The following is a 19,708-nucleotide window of genomic DNA, read 5'->3' on the forward strand; positions in this document are numbered from 1 at the left end:
CCCAGGCTGGAGTGCAGTGGCAACAATCATAGCTCACTGCAGCCTCCACTTCCTGGGCTCAAGGAATCCTCCTGCCTCAGTCTCCTAAGTAGCTGAGACTACAGGGTACAGTCTCCTGAGTAGCTGAGACCTGTGACATCTATCGCGACGGCTGAGAGCGGTCCCTTTGTTGGGGGAGAAGCAGTTGTAACAGCAAGCAGTGGCCGGGAGGAGCGTGGCCCTGCGCACTGGGTGTCCCTGCTTAGGTGGCAAGGTCCTGGCTTCAAGTGCCGCCAGGCATCTGCCCACAGAGTCTAGCAGCCAGCAGGAGGTTGGTGGGAGACTGATACAAACCCTGTCCCCATGGGTCACCCTTTCCCTCCTAAACTAAGTTCATCCCTACTTTCCAACACTCACTTTTGTCCTACTACCCTCCATCAGCCAGAAAAAAAAAGAATCCAATAATAATAAAAGAGCCCCATTTTGCAGCCGAGAAAACCGAAGTCTGGAGTGGTGGTGAAGAACCGTGCTCCGGGCTGGGCGCAATGGCGAGCACCTGTAATCCCAGCATTTTGGGAGTCTGACGAGGGAGGATCACTTAAGGTCGGGAGTTCGAGGCCAGCCTGGATATCATAGTGAGACTCCGCATCGTTAACAACAGCAACCAAAAAACAAAAGCTGGGCGCAGTGGCTCACGCCTGTAATCCCAGCACTTAGGGAGGTAGGCCGAGGCGGATGGATCACGAGGTCAGGAGTTCAAGACAAGCCTGGCCAACAAGGTGAAACTGTCTCTACTGAAGATTAGCCGGGTGTGGTGGTGGACACCTGTAGTCCCAGCTACTCGGGAGGCTGAGGCAGGAGAATCGCTTGAACCCGGGAGGCAGAGGTTGCAGTGAGTTGACATTGTGCCATTGCACTCCAGCCTGGGCGACAGGGGGAGACTCTGTCTCAAAAAAAAAAAAAAAAAAAAAAAAAAAGCCGGGCGTGTTGGCACGCGCCTGCAGTCCCAGCTACTTGGGAGGCCGAGGCTGGAGCATCGCTTGATCCTGGGAGGTCGAGGCTGCAAAGAGCCGAGATCGCAACACTGACCTCCAGCCTGGGCGACAGAGCGAAGTCCCATCTCTTAAAAAAAAAAAAAAAAATCTGTGTTCAAGGACATCCGCCGTGTCTGGGGCACAAAACCCCTCCTGGTCCCCTCTCTCAGGGCCGTCCGCGAGCCCAGCGAATCCCACTCGTCTTTGCAGCGGGGACGGGGGATCGGCTGAGTTGACCCCATGCCAACAAGCCCGAGTAGTCCGGGCAAGGCGCTCGGCGGCGCAATCAACGCTCCCTCGGTCATGGGCTCCCGTCCTGGGAAAAGCTTTTCTAGACCACTGGGCCCAGGGCCCAGAGCTACCGCCGCGCCCTCGACGTGGCGTCGAGTCTGGCCCCTTCCCCCGCGGCGCGCCGGCTTCACCCGGGAGGGACGCGCCTGGACCCACGCCCTTCTCACTGACTCCCTGGGCTCCAGGGCAGGGCACAGGTCCACAGCCAGGGCTTCGCTGCGGCCCCTGAGACCCCCGTGCCTTCCCTGCGCTCTCGCGGCGCTCACAAACTCGAGTCAGCCACGACGCCCAGAGACAACCCCGAGGCGCCGCGCCCAGGGCACAGGTCTCCGGTGACGAGCGCCGCAAGGCGCGCGGGCTCGGGGCTCGCCAAGGGGCGGGGCGCGTCTCCAGAGCTCCCGGGCTCGGCCCCAGGCGGGGCTAGAAGGGCCGCAGGACGGGACTGGAGTGGAGGGGCGGGGAAGGGCGGGGAGAGGGGCGGGGCCGCACGTCCTCTCCGGCCAGTCTCAGCCGCCGAGCTTCAGTCCGCCCTCCGCTCCCGCGCCGCCAGCATGACCGATGCGCTGTTGCCCGCGGCCCCCCAGCCGCTGGAGAAGGAGAACGACGGCTACTTTCGGAAGGTGTGCGACTTCGGGCGGGCGGGGAACTGCGGGCCCCACACCGCCTTTCCCCCAGGCCCTGCAGGGGCTGTAGGAGCGCGCGGTCGGGGTCCACCAGGCCAGGAGGGGGAGGGGGCTCACTGGGCTGGCGCTGGCCTGAGGGAGGCCGGCGGGGAAGAGGGGGGCGGCGGTGTACCCGGCGTCCCGGGCAGGTGGCATCCGGGGCTGGGCGGGGAGTAGGGGAGGTGCGTGTGGCTGCCCCGCGCAGGTGCGGGCGGAGGACCTGGAGGGGTGGTTGGGTCTCCCCCTCCACCCGCCGCCACCCCTCGCTTGCGATCCCTGGTGCCTGGGGAAAGGAGCCGTTCCTGGCTGCGCTGGCGCCCTTGGCCTCTGGGCGCGTTGCAGGAGCTCTTGGTGGGAGCGCGGGTGGAGACAGACCATCCCAGGCGGGTTGGCGGTCTCATATTTATTATAGGCGCTCTGTCGCCCAGGCTGGAGTGCAGTGGCGCGTTTATAGCTCACTGCAGCCTCGACTTCCTGGGCTCCAGCGATCCTCCCTCCCCAGCCTCCCGAGTAACTGGGACTGCAGGCGCGGCACCTCGCCACGTTAATTTTTTGTAGGACTGGGGTATCGCTCTGTTGCCCAGACTGGTCGCGAACTCTTGGGCTCAAGGGATCCTCCCTCCCCAGTCTCCCAAAGTGCTGGGATTACAGGCGTGAGCCACTGCGTCCGGCCGGCGGTCTCTTTTTGCCTCCAAAATGCTTCCAACGTGCGTCCGGCCGGCGGTCTCTTTTTGCCTCCAAAATGCTTCCAACGTCCGCCTGTGGGACTTTTCAGGGAGCAGGGGAGAGCCGCTGGTGGGAGGGAGCCTCTGGCGTTGCCCCCTCCCCGGCTCCGGGTCGTCCAGGAGGGCGTGAGCACTGCAGGTGAGGCCCACGGTCTTGTGCGTCTCACTGTGTGCCAAAGCGGATTTGTCTTGTTGTCCGGGAGACTTGGTGGGGGCGGGCGGCGGGTGCGGGCCTCGCTGGCTCTTGGCACGTTCAGGAGCTCCTGGGCTCACACCGCGGACTTCTGCCCAGAAGATAACAGTCAGGGAGCTCAGTCCCTCAAAAGCGACCCCAGCCTGCGGAGCAGGGGCCCTGGGGTACCCGCAGGCGGCAGGGCCTGGGCTACAAAGATGCTTTGGAGCCGGGAGTCATGGTGATACCTTCCACGCCTTCCTCCCTCTAGGTCCCTAGCAAGTCTAAAAATAGCTTTTGGCCCTTGGCCAGTGATCCCTGAGTGGATGGAGAGATTGTTGTTGATCTTCGTTTTTATAATAGATACGACAGTGCATAATTATAAACAGGGAAGTGAAACTTTCCCATAAACAAATCAATTCTTAATTGTTCAGAGCCTTAGGATCCAGTTCCTAAATAGTCTTGGTATCTTCCTCCTTCTCCCCGGTGACACAGAGAGACTTTGGGCTTTGCTCACTGGTGAGGCGTCCTGGGCAGGACAGTGTGGGACAGAGTGGGAAAACTTCTTTTTTGTGAAGTTGCTTTTAGCATTAAAAAAAAAAAAAAGTAGTTTTGAGGTATATTTAAGTTCAAAGATGTCATCATGGAATTACAGGATTATAACTTCTAATTATGTGTGGCGTTTGGGACAGAGGATCACAGGCCATGGAATTGCAGGAGGAGGGCCTGGCCTGGGAATTCCTATGTCTGTCCTCGGGGCCTGACAGCCACTCCCACAAAATTGCTGTGTGTCCTCCCCGCAAGTTGCTGCCTCTTTCTGGGACTTTTCCTCCCCAAATTGTTCTCTGAGCAGGTGTAGCTCTGGAACTCCAGCAGCACCTGGGGGAAAATGGCATCGAGAGGAGCACACCTGTGAGGGTTGGTGCCAAGCCTCCCAGAACACGTTTTCCCGTGGGAGCCCTCCATGCCTGTGAGCCCAGGGAAGGACTTATTGCTCCCTTCTGGGAAAGAGTGAATGGCAAGAGAGCTGGGAAAGGTGCACAGTTGGGTGTTTTTCATTTATTTATCTACTTATTATTATTATTATGAGACAGTCTCACTCACTCTGTTGCTCAGGCTGGAGTGCAGTGGTGTGATCTTGGCTCACTGCAACCTCTGCCTCCCGGGTTCAAGCAGTTCTGCCTCAGCCTCCCAAGTAGCTGGGATTACAGGCACCTGCTACCACGCCTGGCTGATTTTTTGTATTTTTAGTAGAAATGGCGTTTCACCGTGTTGGCCAGTCTAGTCTTGAACTCCTAACCTTAAGTGATCCACCTACCTCAGCTTCCCAAAGTGCTGGGATTACAGGCGTGAGCCACTGCGCCTGGCTTTATTTATTTATTTATTTATTTATTTATTTTCCTGAGATGGAGTCTCACTCTGTTGCCCCGGCTGGAGTGCAGTGGCACGATCTCGGCTCACTGCAACCTCCATCTACCAGTTTTGAGTGATTCTCCTACCTAAGCCTCCCCAGTAGCTGAGACTACAGGCGCGTACCACCACGCCTGGCTAACTTTTGTATTTTTGGTGGAGACAAGGTTTCGTCGTGTCAGCCAGGCTGTTCTTGAGCTCCTGACCTCAGGTGATCCGCCCACCTTGGCCTCCTAAAGTGGGGTGTTTTTTAGATGCAGTTTCTCTGGTGTTGGATGAGAGAATCAAGGGTAGAAAATAAGAGGAATCATTGCTTTACAATTAAAACCGTCAATTTTGAAAATGAGACCTTGGAACGATTGTTGTGCTACTCCGTGTTAAGTCATACCAGTTCAAATAGTCTATTTGTCCTAGGAAAATAAAAGGTGTTGACGCTGAATCTTTCCTGATCTATGACCTAAGCCAGTATGACCTAAAGCAAATGAGGGCTAGGTGTGGTGGCTCACACCTGTAATCCCGGTAGTCTGGGAGGCCAAGGTAGGTGGATCTCTTGAAGCCAGGAGTTCCAGACCAGCCTGAACAACATAGCAAGACCCTGGCTCTATAAAAAATTTAAAAAAATAAAATCAAAACAAAACGAATGAAAGGCAGGTGCTGGCCAGGCGCAGTGGCTCATGCCTGTAATCCCAGTGTTTTGAGAGGCTGAGGCGGGTGGATCACTTGAGGTCAGGAGTTTGAGACCAGCCTGGCCTACATGGTGAAACCCTGTCTCTACTAAAAATACAAAAATTAGCTGTGTGTAGTGGCAGGTGCCTGTAATCCCAGCTACTCGGGAGACTGAGGCAGGAGAATCCCTTGAACCTGGGAGGCGGAGGTTGCAGTGAGCCGAGATCGCACCACTGCACTCCAGCCTGGTGACAGAGCGAGACTCTGTTCCCCCCAACCCACCCCGCAAAAAAAGAAAGGCAGGTGCTGTCCAGATGAAAGGGGAGGAAGAGCCCTTCAGGAAGAGGGAACAACTTGGACAGAGCTGTGGACTTGTGAGTGCTTTGTAGGCATCCCCAGGTTGTGGAGGTGTTAGTGGGAGCCAGGCAGTTCAGGGTCATGCATCTTGCTTGACCTGGGAACTGTGGAATCCATCAAAGTGTTTAAAGCAGGACCAGACCTGTGAGATTTGTGTAAGAGAAAGACCGCTTTGACACCTGAATGGTGAATGGGTGGGGGATGGGAAAGAAGCTATGGTGGAGCCCGGCAGGGAGGCATAGGGAGGATTTAGCCCCTTGTAATACCTGTCATCTTTGCCCTTCCTTCTCTGTTATGGACTACTGATGATGCAGTCAGTGACAGAAAGTGCTGTGAGTGGGGTGCAGTGCCTCACACCTGTAATCCCAGCATTTTGGGAGGCCAAGGTGGGAGGATTGCTTGAGGCCAGGAATTCAAACCCACCCTGGGTGACATAGCAAGACCCCATCTCTACAAGAAGTTTAAAAATCAGCCTGGCATAGTGGTGTGTTCCTGTAATCCCATATACTCAGGAGGCCGAGGTGGGAGGATATCCGGAGCCCACGAGGTCGAGGCTGCAGTGAGCTGTTACCGCGTCACTGCACTCCAGCCTGGATGACAGAGTGAGACCCTGTCTCAAAAAAAAAATCACCCGTTCTTTCCACCAGCTTGCACCCTTAGCTCAGACCAGGGGTCCACACTGAAAGCAGGGATTCCAGTGACGAAGGGGTTGGAATGATAAAGCTGGAGAAAGGCAGTATCTGGCAGAGAGGGAAAGAACTGATATAACAGGTTATGGCAGGGAAGGAGCTGCCAATGATAATCCAAAATGCCTGCCTGTTAGCCAGGTGTGGTGGAACCCCGCTGTGGTCCCAGCTACTCAGGAGGCTGAGGCAGGAGGATCGCTGATCCTGGGAGGTGCAGGCTGCAGTGGGCGGAGATCACGCCACTGCATTCTAACCTGGACGGCAGAATGAGGCCCTGTCTCAAAAAAAAAAAAAAAAAAAAAGTCACAATGCCTGCCTGAGGCATCTTGTCATGCGCCTCCTCGAGATGGGGTGAACACGGGGGCTAGTGTGTGGATGGGTAGACTTGAGGTCCCCATGGGATATCCACGTGGCGGTCCAGGTGGAGAGCCCGCTCCATGGGCCCGGCAGCCATGCAGGCACCCTGGCTGGAGATGCAGTTTTGGGTGGCACCAATTGGGAGGCAGTTGGGGTATTGAGTGAAAGGATCTGGGCTAGAAGGGAATAGTTCCTCCACTTAAGGGGTGGGTGGAGAGGTGGGAGGAAAGCCAGAAGGGTGGCCAGGTCTAGGAAGCTGAGAGGTCAGTCTTGTTAGTGGAGCGAGGCTTGACAAGTCAGAAGAATGTGGGGAAGGTCCTGGATTTAGTCCTTTAGGAGTCGTTAGGAAATGCATGGTTGGAGAATTGGAGACAGAAGTCAGTGTGACAGGGTACGGGGGAAGAAGGGCAGGGAAGATATTGCTGGAGAAAGAGGGGAGCTGAGAAAAGAGAAGACAGCTTTGTTTTAGAATGTGGAAGCCCAGAGCTGGTTAAAGACAAAGGTGTGGCAGAGTGCAGTGGTTCATGCCTGTAATCCCAGCACTTTGGGAGGCCGAGGCAGGCGAATCACCTGAGGTCAGAAGTTCGAGACCGGCCTGGCCAACACGATGAAACCCTGTCTCTACTAAAAATACAAAAAATTAGCCATGCGTGGTGGCGGGCACCTGTGATCCCAGCTACTCGGAGGCTGAGGCAGGAGAATCGCTTGAACCCGGGAGGTGGAGGTTGCAGTGAGCCGAGATCACGCCACTGCACTCTAGCCTGAGCAGCAGAGTGAGACTCCGTCACAAAAAAGAAAAAGGAAAAGACAAAAGTGATGAAGTTGGGTGGGGAATGGCTGGAGATTCAGGGAGAAGGTGGGCTGGGGAGGGGTCCCAAGAGTTAAGGAGGGCGTGAAGATTGCCAAAAGCTGCTACATTCATTGGGTGGCTGAGCCAGCAGGGGGCTTCCCTTGTATTTTTTTTTTTTTTTTTTTAGAGATGGAGTCTTGCTCTGTCCCCCAGGCTGGAGTGCCAGTAGCACAATCTCAGCTCCCTGCAACCTCCTGGATTCAAGCGATTCTCATGCCTCAGCCACCCGAGTGGCTGAGACTACAGATGTGCGCCACCATGCCTGGCTAATTTTTGTATTTTTTAGTAGAAACGGGGTTTCACCATGTTGATCAGACTAGTCTGGAACTCCTGACCTCAAGTGATCCACCCACCTTGGCCTCCGAAAGTGCTGGGATTATAGGTGTGAGTCCCTGCACCTGGTCCTGTATTTTGACTATTGGGATTTTTGTTTTTTTTGGTTTTTTTTTGAGATGAAGCGTGGCTCTGTTGCCAGGCTGGAGTGCAATGGCATGATCTCGGCTCACTGCAACCTCCGCCTCCCGGATTCAAGTGATTCTTCTGCCTCAGCCTCCCAAGTAACTGGGACTATAGGCACGCACCACCATGCCCAGCTAATTTTTGTATTTTTTTTTTTTTTTTTTTTTTGAGACTGAGTCTGGCTCTGTCGCCCAGGCTGGAGTGCAGTGGCCGGATCTCAGCTCACTGCAAGCTCCGCCTCCCGGGTTCACGCCATTCTCCTGCCTCAGCCTCCCGAGTAGCTGGGACCACAGGCGCCCGCCACTTCGTCCTGCTAGTTTTTTGTATTTTTTAGTAGAGACGGGGTTTCACCGTGTTAGCCGGGATGGTCTCGATCTCCTGACCTCGTGATCCGCCCGTCTCGGCCTCCCAAAGTGCTGGGATTACAGGCTTGAGCCACCGCGCCCGGCCTAATTTTTGTATTTTTAGTAGAGTTGGGGTTTCGCCATGTTGGCCAGGATGGTCTCAACCTCTTGACCACGTGATCTGCCCTTCTCGACCTCCCAGAGTGCTGGGATTACAGGCGTGAGCCACCGCGCCTGGCGACTGTTGGGATTTTGTGCACACTTAAGGATCAAATGAATTTCCACTGAAGTCAGGCTTCTCTTTCATCCTGTTCTCTGTGTCATGCCTTCCCTCCCCTTTTCTTTAGAATGACATTATGCTCCATTCATCCGAAAAGGATTTATGGTGTGACAGCTCGGTGCCTGACCCCTGGTTAGGTTCTGGGGCACTCCGGACCCTGACTTGATATGGTTTCTTTGGCAGCAGTTCCCAGCAGGTCTCGTTTCCTGGAGTGCTGAGCAGTGCTGGGAGTTGGTGCTTTGTTGAAATAGCTCCGGCCATGCTTGAAAAGGAATCTGCCTCTTGGCCTTTTTTGTTTTTTTGAAATGGAGTCTTGCTCTGTTGCCCAGGCTGGAGTGCAGTGGTGCACTCGCAGCTCACTGCATCCTCCGCCTCCAGGGTTCAAGCAATACTCTTGCCTCAGCCTCTCAAGTAGCTGGGATTACAGGCACCCGCCACCATGTCCAGCTAATCTTTGTATTTTCAGTAGAAATGGCGTTTCACGATGTTGTCCAGGCTGGTCCTGAACTCCTGACCTCAAGTGATTCGCCCACCTTGGCCTCCCAAAGTGCTGGGATTACAGGTGTGAGTCACCGTGCCTGGCCTGGAATGAGCCTCTTGGCTTCAGAGAGCAAAAAGTGGGGGTGGTCCACAGGCCTTAATCAGAGCTTCAACTGTGTTTTGTGCACCTAATTGCTCAGAAGTCCCTTATGTGGACTGGGTGTGGATCCTGAATGTGTAACACAGTCACTGGTGGAGGATGGAGGGAGTCCCCTTGTTTTTTTTTTTTTTTTGAGACGGAGTCTTGCTCTGTCGCCCAGGCTGGAGTGCGGTGGCACGATCTCCACTCACTGCAAGCTCCGCCTCCCCGGTTCACGCCGTTCTCCTGCCTCAGCCTCCTGTGTAGCTGGGACTACAGGTGCCCACCACCGCGCCCGGCTAATTTTTGTATTTTTAGTAGAGACGGGGTTTCACCGTGTTAGTCAGGATGGTCTCTATCTCCTGACCTCGTGATCCGCCCGTCTCGGCCTCCCGAAGTGCTGGGATTACAGGCGTGAGCCACAGCGCCCGGCCTCCCTTGTTTTTTTTGAGACAGAGTTTCCCTCTTGTTGCCCAGGCTGGAGTGCAATAGCACAATCTCAGCTCGCCACAACCTCCGCCTCCCGGGTTCAAGCAATTCTCCTGCCTCAACCTCCCCAGTAGCTGGGATTACAGGCATGTGCCACCATGCCCAGCTAATTTTTGTATTTTTAGTAGAGACGGGGTTTCTCCATGTTGGTCAGGCTGGTCTCAAACTCCCAACCTCAGGTGATCCGCCCTCTTTAGCCTCCCTACAGGCGTGAGCCACCGCACCCAGCCCGGGAGTCCCCATGTTAATTGGTCTTTTTGGAATCAGGTAGGGTGACTTGGCTGTACAGAGCCTCAAGACATAACTTAGCCTCAGGTTGGAAATGGACACCCCCCAGTACAGACCTCCTGGTCTGGGCTGGCACCTTCGGAGGTCTCTGAAAAAAGAAACCTTTCAGGTCTATTTTTTTTTTTTTTTTTTTTTTTTTGAGATGGAGTTTCACTCTGTCACCCAGGCAGGAGTGCAGTGACACGGTCCTGGCTCACCACAGCCTCCGCCTCCCGGGTTCAAGTGATATGCCTCAGGCATGCGCCACCATGCCTGGCTAATTTTGTGTTTTTAGTAAATTAGCTTCATGTTGGTCTCGAACTCTAGACCTCTGGTTATCTGCCTGCTTTGGCCTCCCAAAGTGCTGGGATTACAGGCGTGAACCACCATGCCCAGCCTCAGGTCTATTATAAAATCATGTCTCTCACTTTTTTCTTTCTTTTCTTTTCTTCTTTTTTTTTTTTTTTTTCCCTGGACAGGGTGTTGCTGTGTCATCCAGGCTGAAGTGCAGTGGCATGATCATAGCTCACTGCAGCCTCAACCTCCCTGGCTCCAGCAATCCTCCTATCTCAACCTCATGAGTAACTGGGACAACAGGCATGAGTCACAAAGCCTGGCTAATTTTTAAATTTTTTTGTAGAGGCAGGGTCTCACTATGTTGCCCAGTCTGGTCTCGAACTCTTTGGGCCCAAGCCTCAGCCTTCCACAGTGCTGGGATTACAGGCATGAACCACCGCACCCAGCTTTCCCTGGCTTCTCACTGTATTTTCTTCTTTCTCATTATGTTACTGTGTTTAAACAGGTACATCTCTGTAAGGTTACTATAAATTACTTTCTCAACTTATAAGGAATGGAAATGCAACTTCTTTTCCCCAGATTTTTATGCTCTTCCTACTGAAAATCTTGGAAGAATTATTGTGCTCTGGCCTGTAATTAAATGCAGAGTAATGTAATTTCTAGACTGCTGCATCCTGATAGAGATTCCTTTTCTGTGACTGTCCCTGTACCCCATAGTACTAAAACTCACAGGAAAATCTGTTCTTGGCCATGAAGAAAAGCAGCTGGAAGACCGGGAGTGGTGGCTCACGCCTGTAATCACAGCACTTTGGGAGGCCGAGGCAGGTGAATCACCTGAGGTTGGCAGTTCGAGACCAGCCTGACCAACATGGAGAAACCCCATCTCTACTAAAAATACAAAATTAGCCGAGTGCGGTGGCACATGCCTGTAATCCCAGCTACTTGAGAGGCTAAGGCAGGAGAATGACTTGAACCTGAGAGGCGGAGGTTGCGGTGAACTGAGATCGCGTCATTGTACTCCAGCCTGGGCAACAAGAGCAAAAAAACACCATCTCAAAAAAAAAAAAAAAGAAAGAAAGAAAAGCAGCTGGAAACAAACTAGAGAAAGCCTTTCCCCAGGGCCGTTGAAAGGCCCAAAATGAAAGGTCTTGGCACTATGTGGAAGAGGAGAGTGAGTACACAGTGAGGCATTGTCACTTCTTATCTCTGCCTCTTCATCCTTTGGGAATGCTAATGCCCCAAAATGAATTTAGCTCTATTGTTTTTACTCAAGAGCTGTAGGAGAAGTTTCTTATTCACAGTAACCTCCAGGCTGGACAGGGCCTCCGAGTTCATTGTGTCCTGGTTTATGGTCCCTATTGATGCTGGGCTTCCTGGAGGCTCCGGCAGAGAAAGAAGGATAATTTTTTTTTTTTTTTTTTTAACCCAGAAGCTTCTTGCAGTCTTCTCTCTGCAAGGAGCAGGGATCTGCTCTTTGATGAATGAGCAGCATTCATCTTAGCAAGGGCTAATTTCATGGTAGACACTTGTGTGCATCCTTTATGAGCGCACATGTGGATGAGGAAGCCTGCTGATGGGCTGAGTCCACCAGGCACAGCCTGGGTCATGTGGGATCAGCAGCTCCAGCTCTATTGGTACTGATACCACCCCTCCGGCTGTTTAGATCCATCCCCTTGAAGCCTTGAGTCAGTTTCCAGGTGGAGAGGGAGGAAGGCGGAGGAGAGTAAAGGCTGGTGATGCCAACCCCATTCCTGATTCCCCATCATGGTCTAAATCAGTTTTTTTTTTTTTTTAAGATGACAGAATCTGGCTCTGTCGCCCAGGCTGGAGTGCAGTGGCACTGTCATAGCTCACTGTAATCTTGACCTTGGGCTGAAGTGATCCTCCTGCCTCAGCTTCCCAAGTAGCTGGGACTACAGGTGTGATTAAAAATCGCCACACCTGGCTGATTTTTTTTTTTTTTTCTTGTAGAGATGGGGTCTTACTGTGTTGCCTAGGCTGGTCTTGAACTCCTGGCCTCAAGCGATCCTCCCTTCTCAGTGGTGGACTAATACAGATGTGAACCACTGCACCCAGCCCTAAGCAAGGTCTTGAAGGCCAGGCTGGATCCAGGCTGACTATGGCCTTGGAGAGGGTCTGCCCAGCTGCATGGTATCCGCCATCAGCCTCGAGGGCCTGCCTGACCAACAGTTCTCAAGTGTGGGATCGTGGCTGGGAGGTGTCCCCTGGCAGAAACAGAATTTTCAGGGTGACTCCGAGGAGAGACAACGCGATGACCTCTAACACTGTAAATGTCCCTTGTTTCCTGGGGCTATTTGGATGGTTGCCACGACACCACCTGATGGTACTGGGCATTGGCTTTGGCCTGATCAACACTTCCTCCTTTGGCTCAGGTACCAGAGTCCCGTGACACAAAGGCTGCATTGGAGGTAGCCAGTCGAACTGGACACAGTCGAACTGCAGGTACTGCTCAGCCAGAGGCTGGGTGTCTGGCAGAGCAGCAGTAATGGGTGCCAGGTGAGGACAAGGTCCCCCACTTACAGCACCAGGGACGGAGACACCACGGTAAATGATGCGAGTCCCTCGGGGCTGCCCATTCAGACCCTTGGAATTCCTTATGGCCAGGTTTCCATTTGATTGTAACAAGAGAAAAGGGGACCAGCACGGTAGCTCACTCCTGTAATCCCAGCACTTTGGGAGTCCGAGGCAGGAGGATCATTTGAGTTCAGGAGTTCGAGACCAGCCTGGACAACATGGTGAAACCCCATTTCTACTAAAAATGCAAAATTAGCTGGGCGTGGTGCTGTGTGCCTGTAATCCTAGCTACTCGGGAGCCTGAGGCAGGAGAATCACTTGGGTTGCAGTGAGCCAAGATTGTGCCCCTGCACTCCAGCCTGCTGGGTAACAGAGCAAGATTATGTCAAAAAAAGAAAAAAGGGCAGATGGTCAAAAACAAGGCTGGATGCAGTGGCTCACGTCTGTAATTCCAGCACTTTAAGAGGCCAGGGTGGGCGGATCACATGAGCTTAGGAGTTCAAGACCAGCCTGGGCTGCACTGACAAAACTCTGTCTCTACAAAAAATACAATAAAATTAGCCAGGTGCGATGGTGTGGACCTGTAGTCCCAGCTTCTTAGGAGGCTGAGGTGGGAGGATTGCTTGAGCCCCGGGATGTTGAGGCTGCAGTGAACAGAGATCGTGCCACTGCACTCCAGCCTGGGCAACAGAGTGAGATCCTGTGTCAAAAATAAAAACAAGAGACCAGGCACGGTGGCTCACACCTGTAATCCCAGCACTTTGTGAGGCTGAGGTGGGCAGATCACCTGAGGTCAGGAACTCAAGACCAGCCTGGCAAACATGGTAAAACCACGTCTCTACTAAAAATACAAAAATTAACTGAGTGTCTGGGTGCAATGGCTCAGGCCTGTAATCACAGCACTTTGGGAGGCCAAGGCAGGCAGATCACAAGGTCAGGAGTTCAAGACTAGCCTGACCAACATGGTGAAACCCCATCTCTACTAAAAATACAGAAATTAGCCAGGCATGGTGGCACACACCTATAATCCCAGCTAGTCAGGAGGCTGAGGCAGGAGAATCGCTTGAACCCAGGAGGCGGAGGTTGTATTGAGCCGATATTGCACCACTGCACTCCAGCCTGTGCGACAGCGAGACTCCATCTAAAAAAAAAAAAAAATTGTTAAAACTGTTAGTGAGTGTGTCCTACCAGTTTAAATAAGCAGATCATTCGTCTGGAAATACAGTTGATTCATGGAAATGTTCATGATTTGATGTGGTGGGAGGCACAGTAAAAGCCTAGTTATTCAAGGCTGGGTGTGGTGGCTCACGCCTGTAATCCTAGCACTTTGGGAGGCCGAGGTAGGCAGATCACTTTAGGCCAGGAGTTCGAGAGCAGCCTGGCCAACACGGTGAAACCTTGTCTCTACTAAAAAAAAAAATACAAAAATTAGCCGGGTATGTTGGCACATTCACGTAATCCCAGCTACTCAGGAGGCTGAAACAGGAGAATCGCTTGAACCTGGGAGGTGGAGGTTGCAGTAAGCCAAGATCGCGCCACGGCACTCCAGCCTGGGTGACAGAGCAAGACTTCGTCTAAAAAAAGTTATTCAGCATATTGAAAAATAGCTGTGATTGGCACACAGTAGGGGTTTATAGAGATTTCTGGAACAGACTGAAGGGAGCTTGTAACTAAATATCATGGCTGTGTTGATTCATATCGAGCCCCCCTCCACCCCCCCCCCCGTGAATAGATTGGGATTCCTGGGGGAGGCAGCTGGGCCCCAACCTCCAGCCCTGACACCTGGCAGAGATCCTGAAAGGGCAGGAGGGCTGTTGACAAGTACTGAATTCGTGTTTTTATTTTTATGGACATGGGCAAGCTAGATTCTTTCCACCCAGCCTGCCCTGAATCTCCAGTGTGGTGAAAAGTTAAATTAGATGTATGTGTGTATTGCAGGGTAAGGCACGCTCTTTTCTGTGTTTTCTCATTGGTCGCTCTGGCTGGCTTACAAACAAGCAATTCTGTTTTCCAGAGTTTGGTGGTTGAGTGAGGGATTGTGTAACCAGGAAGGAGTGAGAAAGGCAGAGAAAATAATCTTTGCTGGAGAAGCAGCTAAAAACACCTGCCTTCCTGTATCCCGTGGGACGGTCTGTCTAGCTGGGAGCTGGCCCAGCCCTACTGTGTCATCTCTCACTTAGTTTGACGCCTGAACCTTTAGATCCCAAGCTCGCACGTTGCCCTAAATTTGCTGGAAACACCGCTGCATGTGCGAGCTTTATCTTCGGCTGTGCGGAAGAAGGGCCCGTACTGTTGCTTATGGTGGAGGGAAAGCAGGCGCCAGGCACAGCCCAGAATGGAGGGGGGCCCCCAGAGGGGAAGAAAAACCGCCCTGTTCCAGGAGTAGCTTGACCACCCTTTCCTTTCTTTCTAATTAAGTGCCTGCCTCCAGTTCTATTTATTTTTTAAACTTAACACAAATTTATTTTTCATAGTTCTAGAGGCTAGAAATCCAAGATCAAGGTGCCAGTATGGTCAGTTTTTGGTAAGGGCTCTCCTTCTGACTTTAATTCTTTTTTTTTTTTTGAGACAGGGTTTCACTCTGTCACCCAGGCTGAAGGGCAGTGGCGAGTTCTCGGCTCACTGCAACCTCTGCCTCCCGAGTAGCTGGGACTATAGGCACACGCCACCATGCCTGGCTAATTTTTTTTTTTTTTTTTTTCTTTTTTTGAGATGGAGTCTGGCTCTGTCGCCCAGGCTGGAGTGCAGTGGCCGGATCTCAGCTCACTGCAAGCTCCGCCTCCTGGGTTTACGCCATTCTCCTGCCTCAGCCTCCGGAGTAGCTGGGACTACAGGCGCCCGCCACCTCGCCCGGCTAGTTTTTTTGTATTTTTTAGTAGAGACGGGGTTTCACCGTGTTCGCCAGGATGGTCTCGATCTCCTGACCTCGTGATCCGCCCGTCTCGGCCTCCCAAAGTGCTGGGATTACAGGCTTGAGCCACCGTGCCCGGCCTCGGCTAATTTTTATATTTTTTGCTAGAGACGGGGTTGCACCACGTTGGCCAGTCTGGTTTCAAACTACTGACCTCAAGTGCTCCGCCCACCTCAGCCTCCCAAAGTGCCATGATTATACAAGCGAGCTGCCATGCCGGGCCTCTTTCCGATTTTAACCAGCCACTTTCTCACTTTGTAAGAAACTTGTAACAGAGGCAGAAATGTCACTGTAGCTGTGATCTGTCTGTTAACTTACAGATTTCACCTAGGATAACATTCTGAGGCTTTTCTCTGGGTACACATTTAGTCGTTACACCACATTATTTAGGTATTTTATGAGCTCAAGAACAGTAGTTACAAGCGAGGTGAGTCCGCATTTCTGCACTCGAAGCTTTCAGATAGGTATGTATGTGCCACACTAATATAAACGGTTGCTGTACATGTTCAGAGAAACTTCTCTAGTAACAAACTGTAGAAATGATCCCTGGAAGTACAGTCTTCCTGCTTGTAGGCTTTGTCTAGGTACTGCTCTTAAATGCTTGTCTTACAGGTGAACAATCTGACTGTACATTAAGGCATGTAAGTGACATGTAAAGAGAGTTTTCACTGTAGGCCGGGTGCGGTGGCTCACACCTGTAGTCCCAGCACTTTGGGAGGGAGAGGAGGATGGATCATTTAAGTCCAGGAGTTTGAGACCAGCCTGGCCAACATGGCGAAACCCTGTCTCTACTAAAAATACAAAAATCAGCCGGGCATGGTGGCGTGCACCTGTCATCCCAGCTACTCAGGTGGCTAAGACAGGAGAATCGCTTGAGTCCAGGAGGCGGAGGTTGCAGTGAGTTGAGATCATGCCACTGCACTCCAGCTTGGGTGACAGAGTGAGACTCTGTCTCAAAGGAAAGAAAAGAGTTTTCACTCTAGGTAAACTTATTTGAGTTAGTACTTTTTTAGTTGCAGGTGCCAGAAAATCTAATCCAAAATAGCTTCGGCAGATAAACACACCGTAGTATGTTTCTCCAATAGAATTCTACCCCACAATAAAGAAGGAACAAACCAATTAGCCGGGCATGGTGGCAGGCGCCTGCAATTCTAGCTACCCGGGAGGCTGAGGCAGGAGAATCGCTTGAGCCTGGGAGGTGGAGTTTGCAGTGAGCCGAGATCACGCCACTGCACTCCAGCCTGGGCAACAAGAGCGAAACGCTGTCTCAAAAAAAAAAAAAAAGAAGAAGAAACTACTGGTAAATGAAACAGCATGGGTGAATCTCAAAACATGGTATTGAGCAAAATAAACCAGACACAAGAGACTACATCCTATCTGATTACATTTACATAGTTCAAAAGCAGACAAAAATATGTGGTGATAGAAATCAGTATTGGTTGCCTGGGGATGATGGAAATGGAAATGTTCTGTGTTGTATTTTGATAGGAGTGATGGTTACACAGGTTTATACGTTTGTTCAAACTCTTTGAACTATGTACTTAAAATATGTGTATTTTATTGTGTGTAAATTGTACCTCAATGCAAAAAGTGGCTTAGGCAAAGAAGGGAATGAATTGGTTGCTGTAAATGAAAAGTACAGAGGGGTGTCTTCAGGCCTGGCTTGATCCAGGGCTCAGATGACATCGCCAAAGCTGCTTCTCAGCCCAGCCCACCTGGGGTTGGTTCCATGTCTAGAGAGGCACTCTTCTGCTGGTGGTAAGGTGGCTGCACCTGCTCAGTGTCACAGCCTCCCAGGTTCAAGGCCAATGAAGACCTCTTCCTCATGGGTTTCGATTGACCCTTGTCTTCAGGCTTTGGTTTTCCAGCTGGCCAGGCAGAAGTCAGATGTTCTCTCCCTTGGAAAGGATGTTGGGGGAGCATGGATTTACACACACCCCTACCCCTCGCCAGGCCATCATGAGCTATGAGGTGGGAGAGTGGGCTGGCGTCACTGTTCCCCCAAAAGATGTGGTAGGTGATGGTGGGCAGCCATCACCCTTGAAGGGGTGTCTGGGGGTTGCATGCATTCCCACAGCTCACACTGCCTCACTGTTCATCCTGGAGCAGCAGGAAGGACGGGGTCTTAAATCCCACCCCGACTTTTACTGCCTGCCTGTAGGATCTCAGGTTGCTCCTAGAACCTCCTTGCTGCAGAACCATGGGATCTGAGATGCTGTACCAGGGTCCACATAAGCGATCCACCCCAGGAGTTGCCTGTAAAGCTGGTGATGACATGGGGGTTCACGCAGCACTTGCTTTTCTTGGACGTTGACTGTCTGCCCACTCTTCAGGTTTTGGGATTGACGGAAATGTCGGAACCTTAGCGTGGGAAGGGAGTAGACTCTGTGGGGGAGAAAGTCTGACTTCACTGTAGAACTTGTCAACAGCAGCCCCTGAGGTCAGGAGAGCTCAGTTGGCCCCACAGGTGTGAGAGGTATAGCACCCCCACCCCCCACCCCCACCCCCACCCCCACCCCCATCCCCATCCCCACCCCCACCCCCGTCCCTGGTGCAAACCTTCACTCCGGTTTCAAAGCAGCTCTGTGTTCTGTCGAGAACCAATCCCTGTCTCTGAGTGGCAGAGGCTGTTCTGGAAGCTGTTTGTTCAGGGCTAAGGTCTCGTTATTAGACAAGATAGGGGATGGGGTGAGGAATGTATGGGTGGGGCTGGTGGACCCGCCACCTTGTCCCCTACAGAGCAGCCCCTGGCAGGGGCTAGTAGATGGCTAATAGTTTCTGGTGATGCCAGGGCGTCTTCTTGGCAGTCTTGTCCAGATTTACCTCTCAGGGAAGTTTCCGCACACGGCCCCGTGTGTGTTTTTTGTGTTCCCCAGCAGGGCCCAACATTCCTACCTGTCAGGAATAAGTAATGTGGTTTCAGGTCCAATTACTCAGTCAAATCTAACCCTAAGTGTTCCTATGCCTTATCTGGAAACTTGACCACATATCTGTGGGCTGGTTAGGGCGTAGTGATTCCAGGCCAGCAGAAGTTGGGGAAAGTATACGAACGGAAAAAACGTTCTTGTCCGTAGTCTGGAACGGCTGCTTATCTGAGCTCTGGGAATGTACATAAAGGAATTATTCAAGCTTCCCTGTAAGATAAACACAGCAGTGGTGATCCAGGTAATTCAGAGTCAAACTGAATCATCGTCATTTTTGGAAGTGGAAAGGCAAAAGACGAACAGTTATTTTAGTTCTTTAATATTAAATTATAATAGCGTAACATTAAAGTTTTCTTTTCTTTTTTTTTTTTTTTGAGATGGAGTCTTGCTCTCTCGCCCAGGCTGGAGTGCAGTGCAGTGGCACAATCTTGGCTCACTGCAACCTCCGCCTCTCGGGTTGAAGCAACTCTGCCACCTCAGCCTCTCCAGTAGCTGGGATTACAGGTGCGTGCCACCACGCCTGGCTCAGTTTTTTGTATTTTTAGTAGAGACGGGGTTTCGCCATGTTGGCCAGGCTGTTCTCGAACTCTTGGCCTTAGGTGATCCGCCCGCCTTGGCCTCCCAAAGTGCTGGGATTACAGGCGTGAGCTACCACACCCGGCCAAAGATATTTTAATCTTAAATCTGAAAAAAGACAAAATTGGTAACCATTTAATGCTTTAAACGATATTAATTTTAAAATCCATTCCAGGGCTGGGTGCCATGTCTCACGCCTGTAATCCCAGCACTTTGGGAGGCTGAGGCGGGTGGATCACCTGAGGTCAGGAGTTCAAGACCAGCCTGGCCAACATGGTGAAACCCCGTCTCTACTAAAAATAGAAAAACTAGCTGGGCGTGGTGGCGGGTGCCTATAATTCCAGCTACTCAGCAGGATGAGGGAAGATAATCACTTGAACCCAGGAGGCAGAGGCTGTAGTGAGCTGAGATCGCACCACTGCTCTCCAGCCCGGCAACAGAAGCCAACTCAGATTCTGAATATCTGTGCAATTTGAACTGGGGGAAAGCGTCCTTGCGAGATAGGGAAAATTAGGTTGTGGGGCTATGTCGGGGACAGGTGGTGGTGACCTGCTGGGAAATGAGAATGAGAAGTCTTTTATTTTTATTATTATTTTAACATTTTTATCATTCTTCGTAGAGACAGAGTCTCGCTCTGTTATCCAGGCTGGAGTGCAGTGGCGCAATCATAGCGCACCACAGCCTCAAACTCCTGGCCTCGAGCGATCCTCTGGCCTCAGCCTCTCAAAGTGCTTGGGATTACAGGCGTGAGCTGCCATGACCATTCTGGCCAAGAATGAGAAATCTTTCTGGAAGGAGAATACTGGGATTCCTGAGGA

At 52.0% G+C, this 19,708-nt stretch overlaps 1 protein-coding gene and 1 pseudogene across 1 annotated transcript in view; one reads left to right on the forward strand and one right to left on the reverse strand.

Moving 5' to 3' along the window:
- The first annotated feature begins 1,799 nt into the window (after positions 1-1,799).
- Positions 1,800-19,708, forward strand: part of RHPN2 (rhophilin Rho GTPase binding protein 2) — an 87,461-nt gene continuing 69,552 nt past the window's right edge. Inside the window, exon 1 of the mRNA XM_025368938.1 lies at positions 1,800-1,924. Within this exon, the coding sequence (XP_025224723.1) occupies positions 1,856-1,924 (69 nt within the window). The 5' untranslated portion in view covers positions 1,800-1,855. The remainder of the gene's footprint in view (positions 1,925-19,708) is intronic.
- On the reverse strand, positions 15,847-15,952 carry LOC112613632 (annotated as a pseudogene).

This window comes from Theropithecus gelada, chromosome 19 (assembly GCF_003255815.1).
Source record: "Theropithecus gelada isolate Dixy chromosome 19, Tgel_1.0, whole genome shotgun sequence".
Classification (NCBI taxonomy): Eukaryota; Metazoa; Chordata; class Mammalia; order Primates; family Cercopithecidae; genus Theropithecus; species Theropithecus gelada.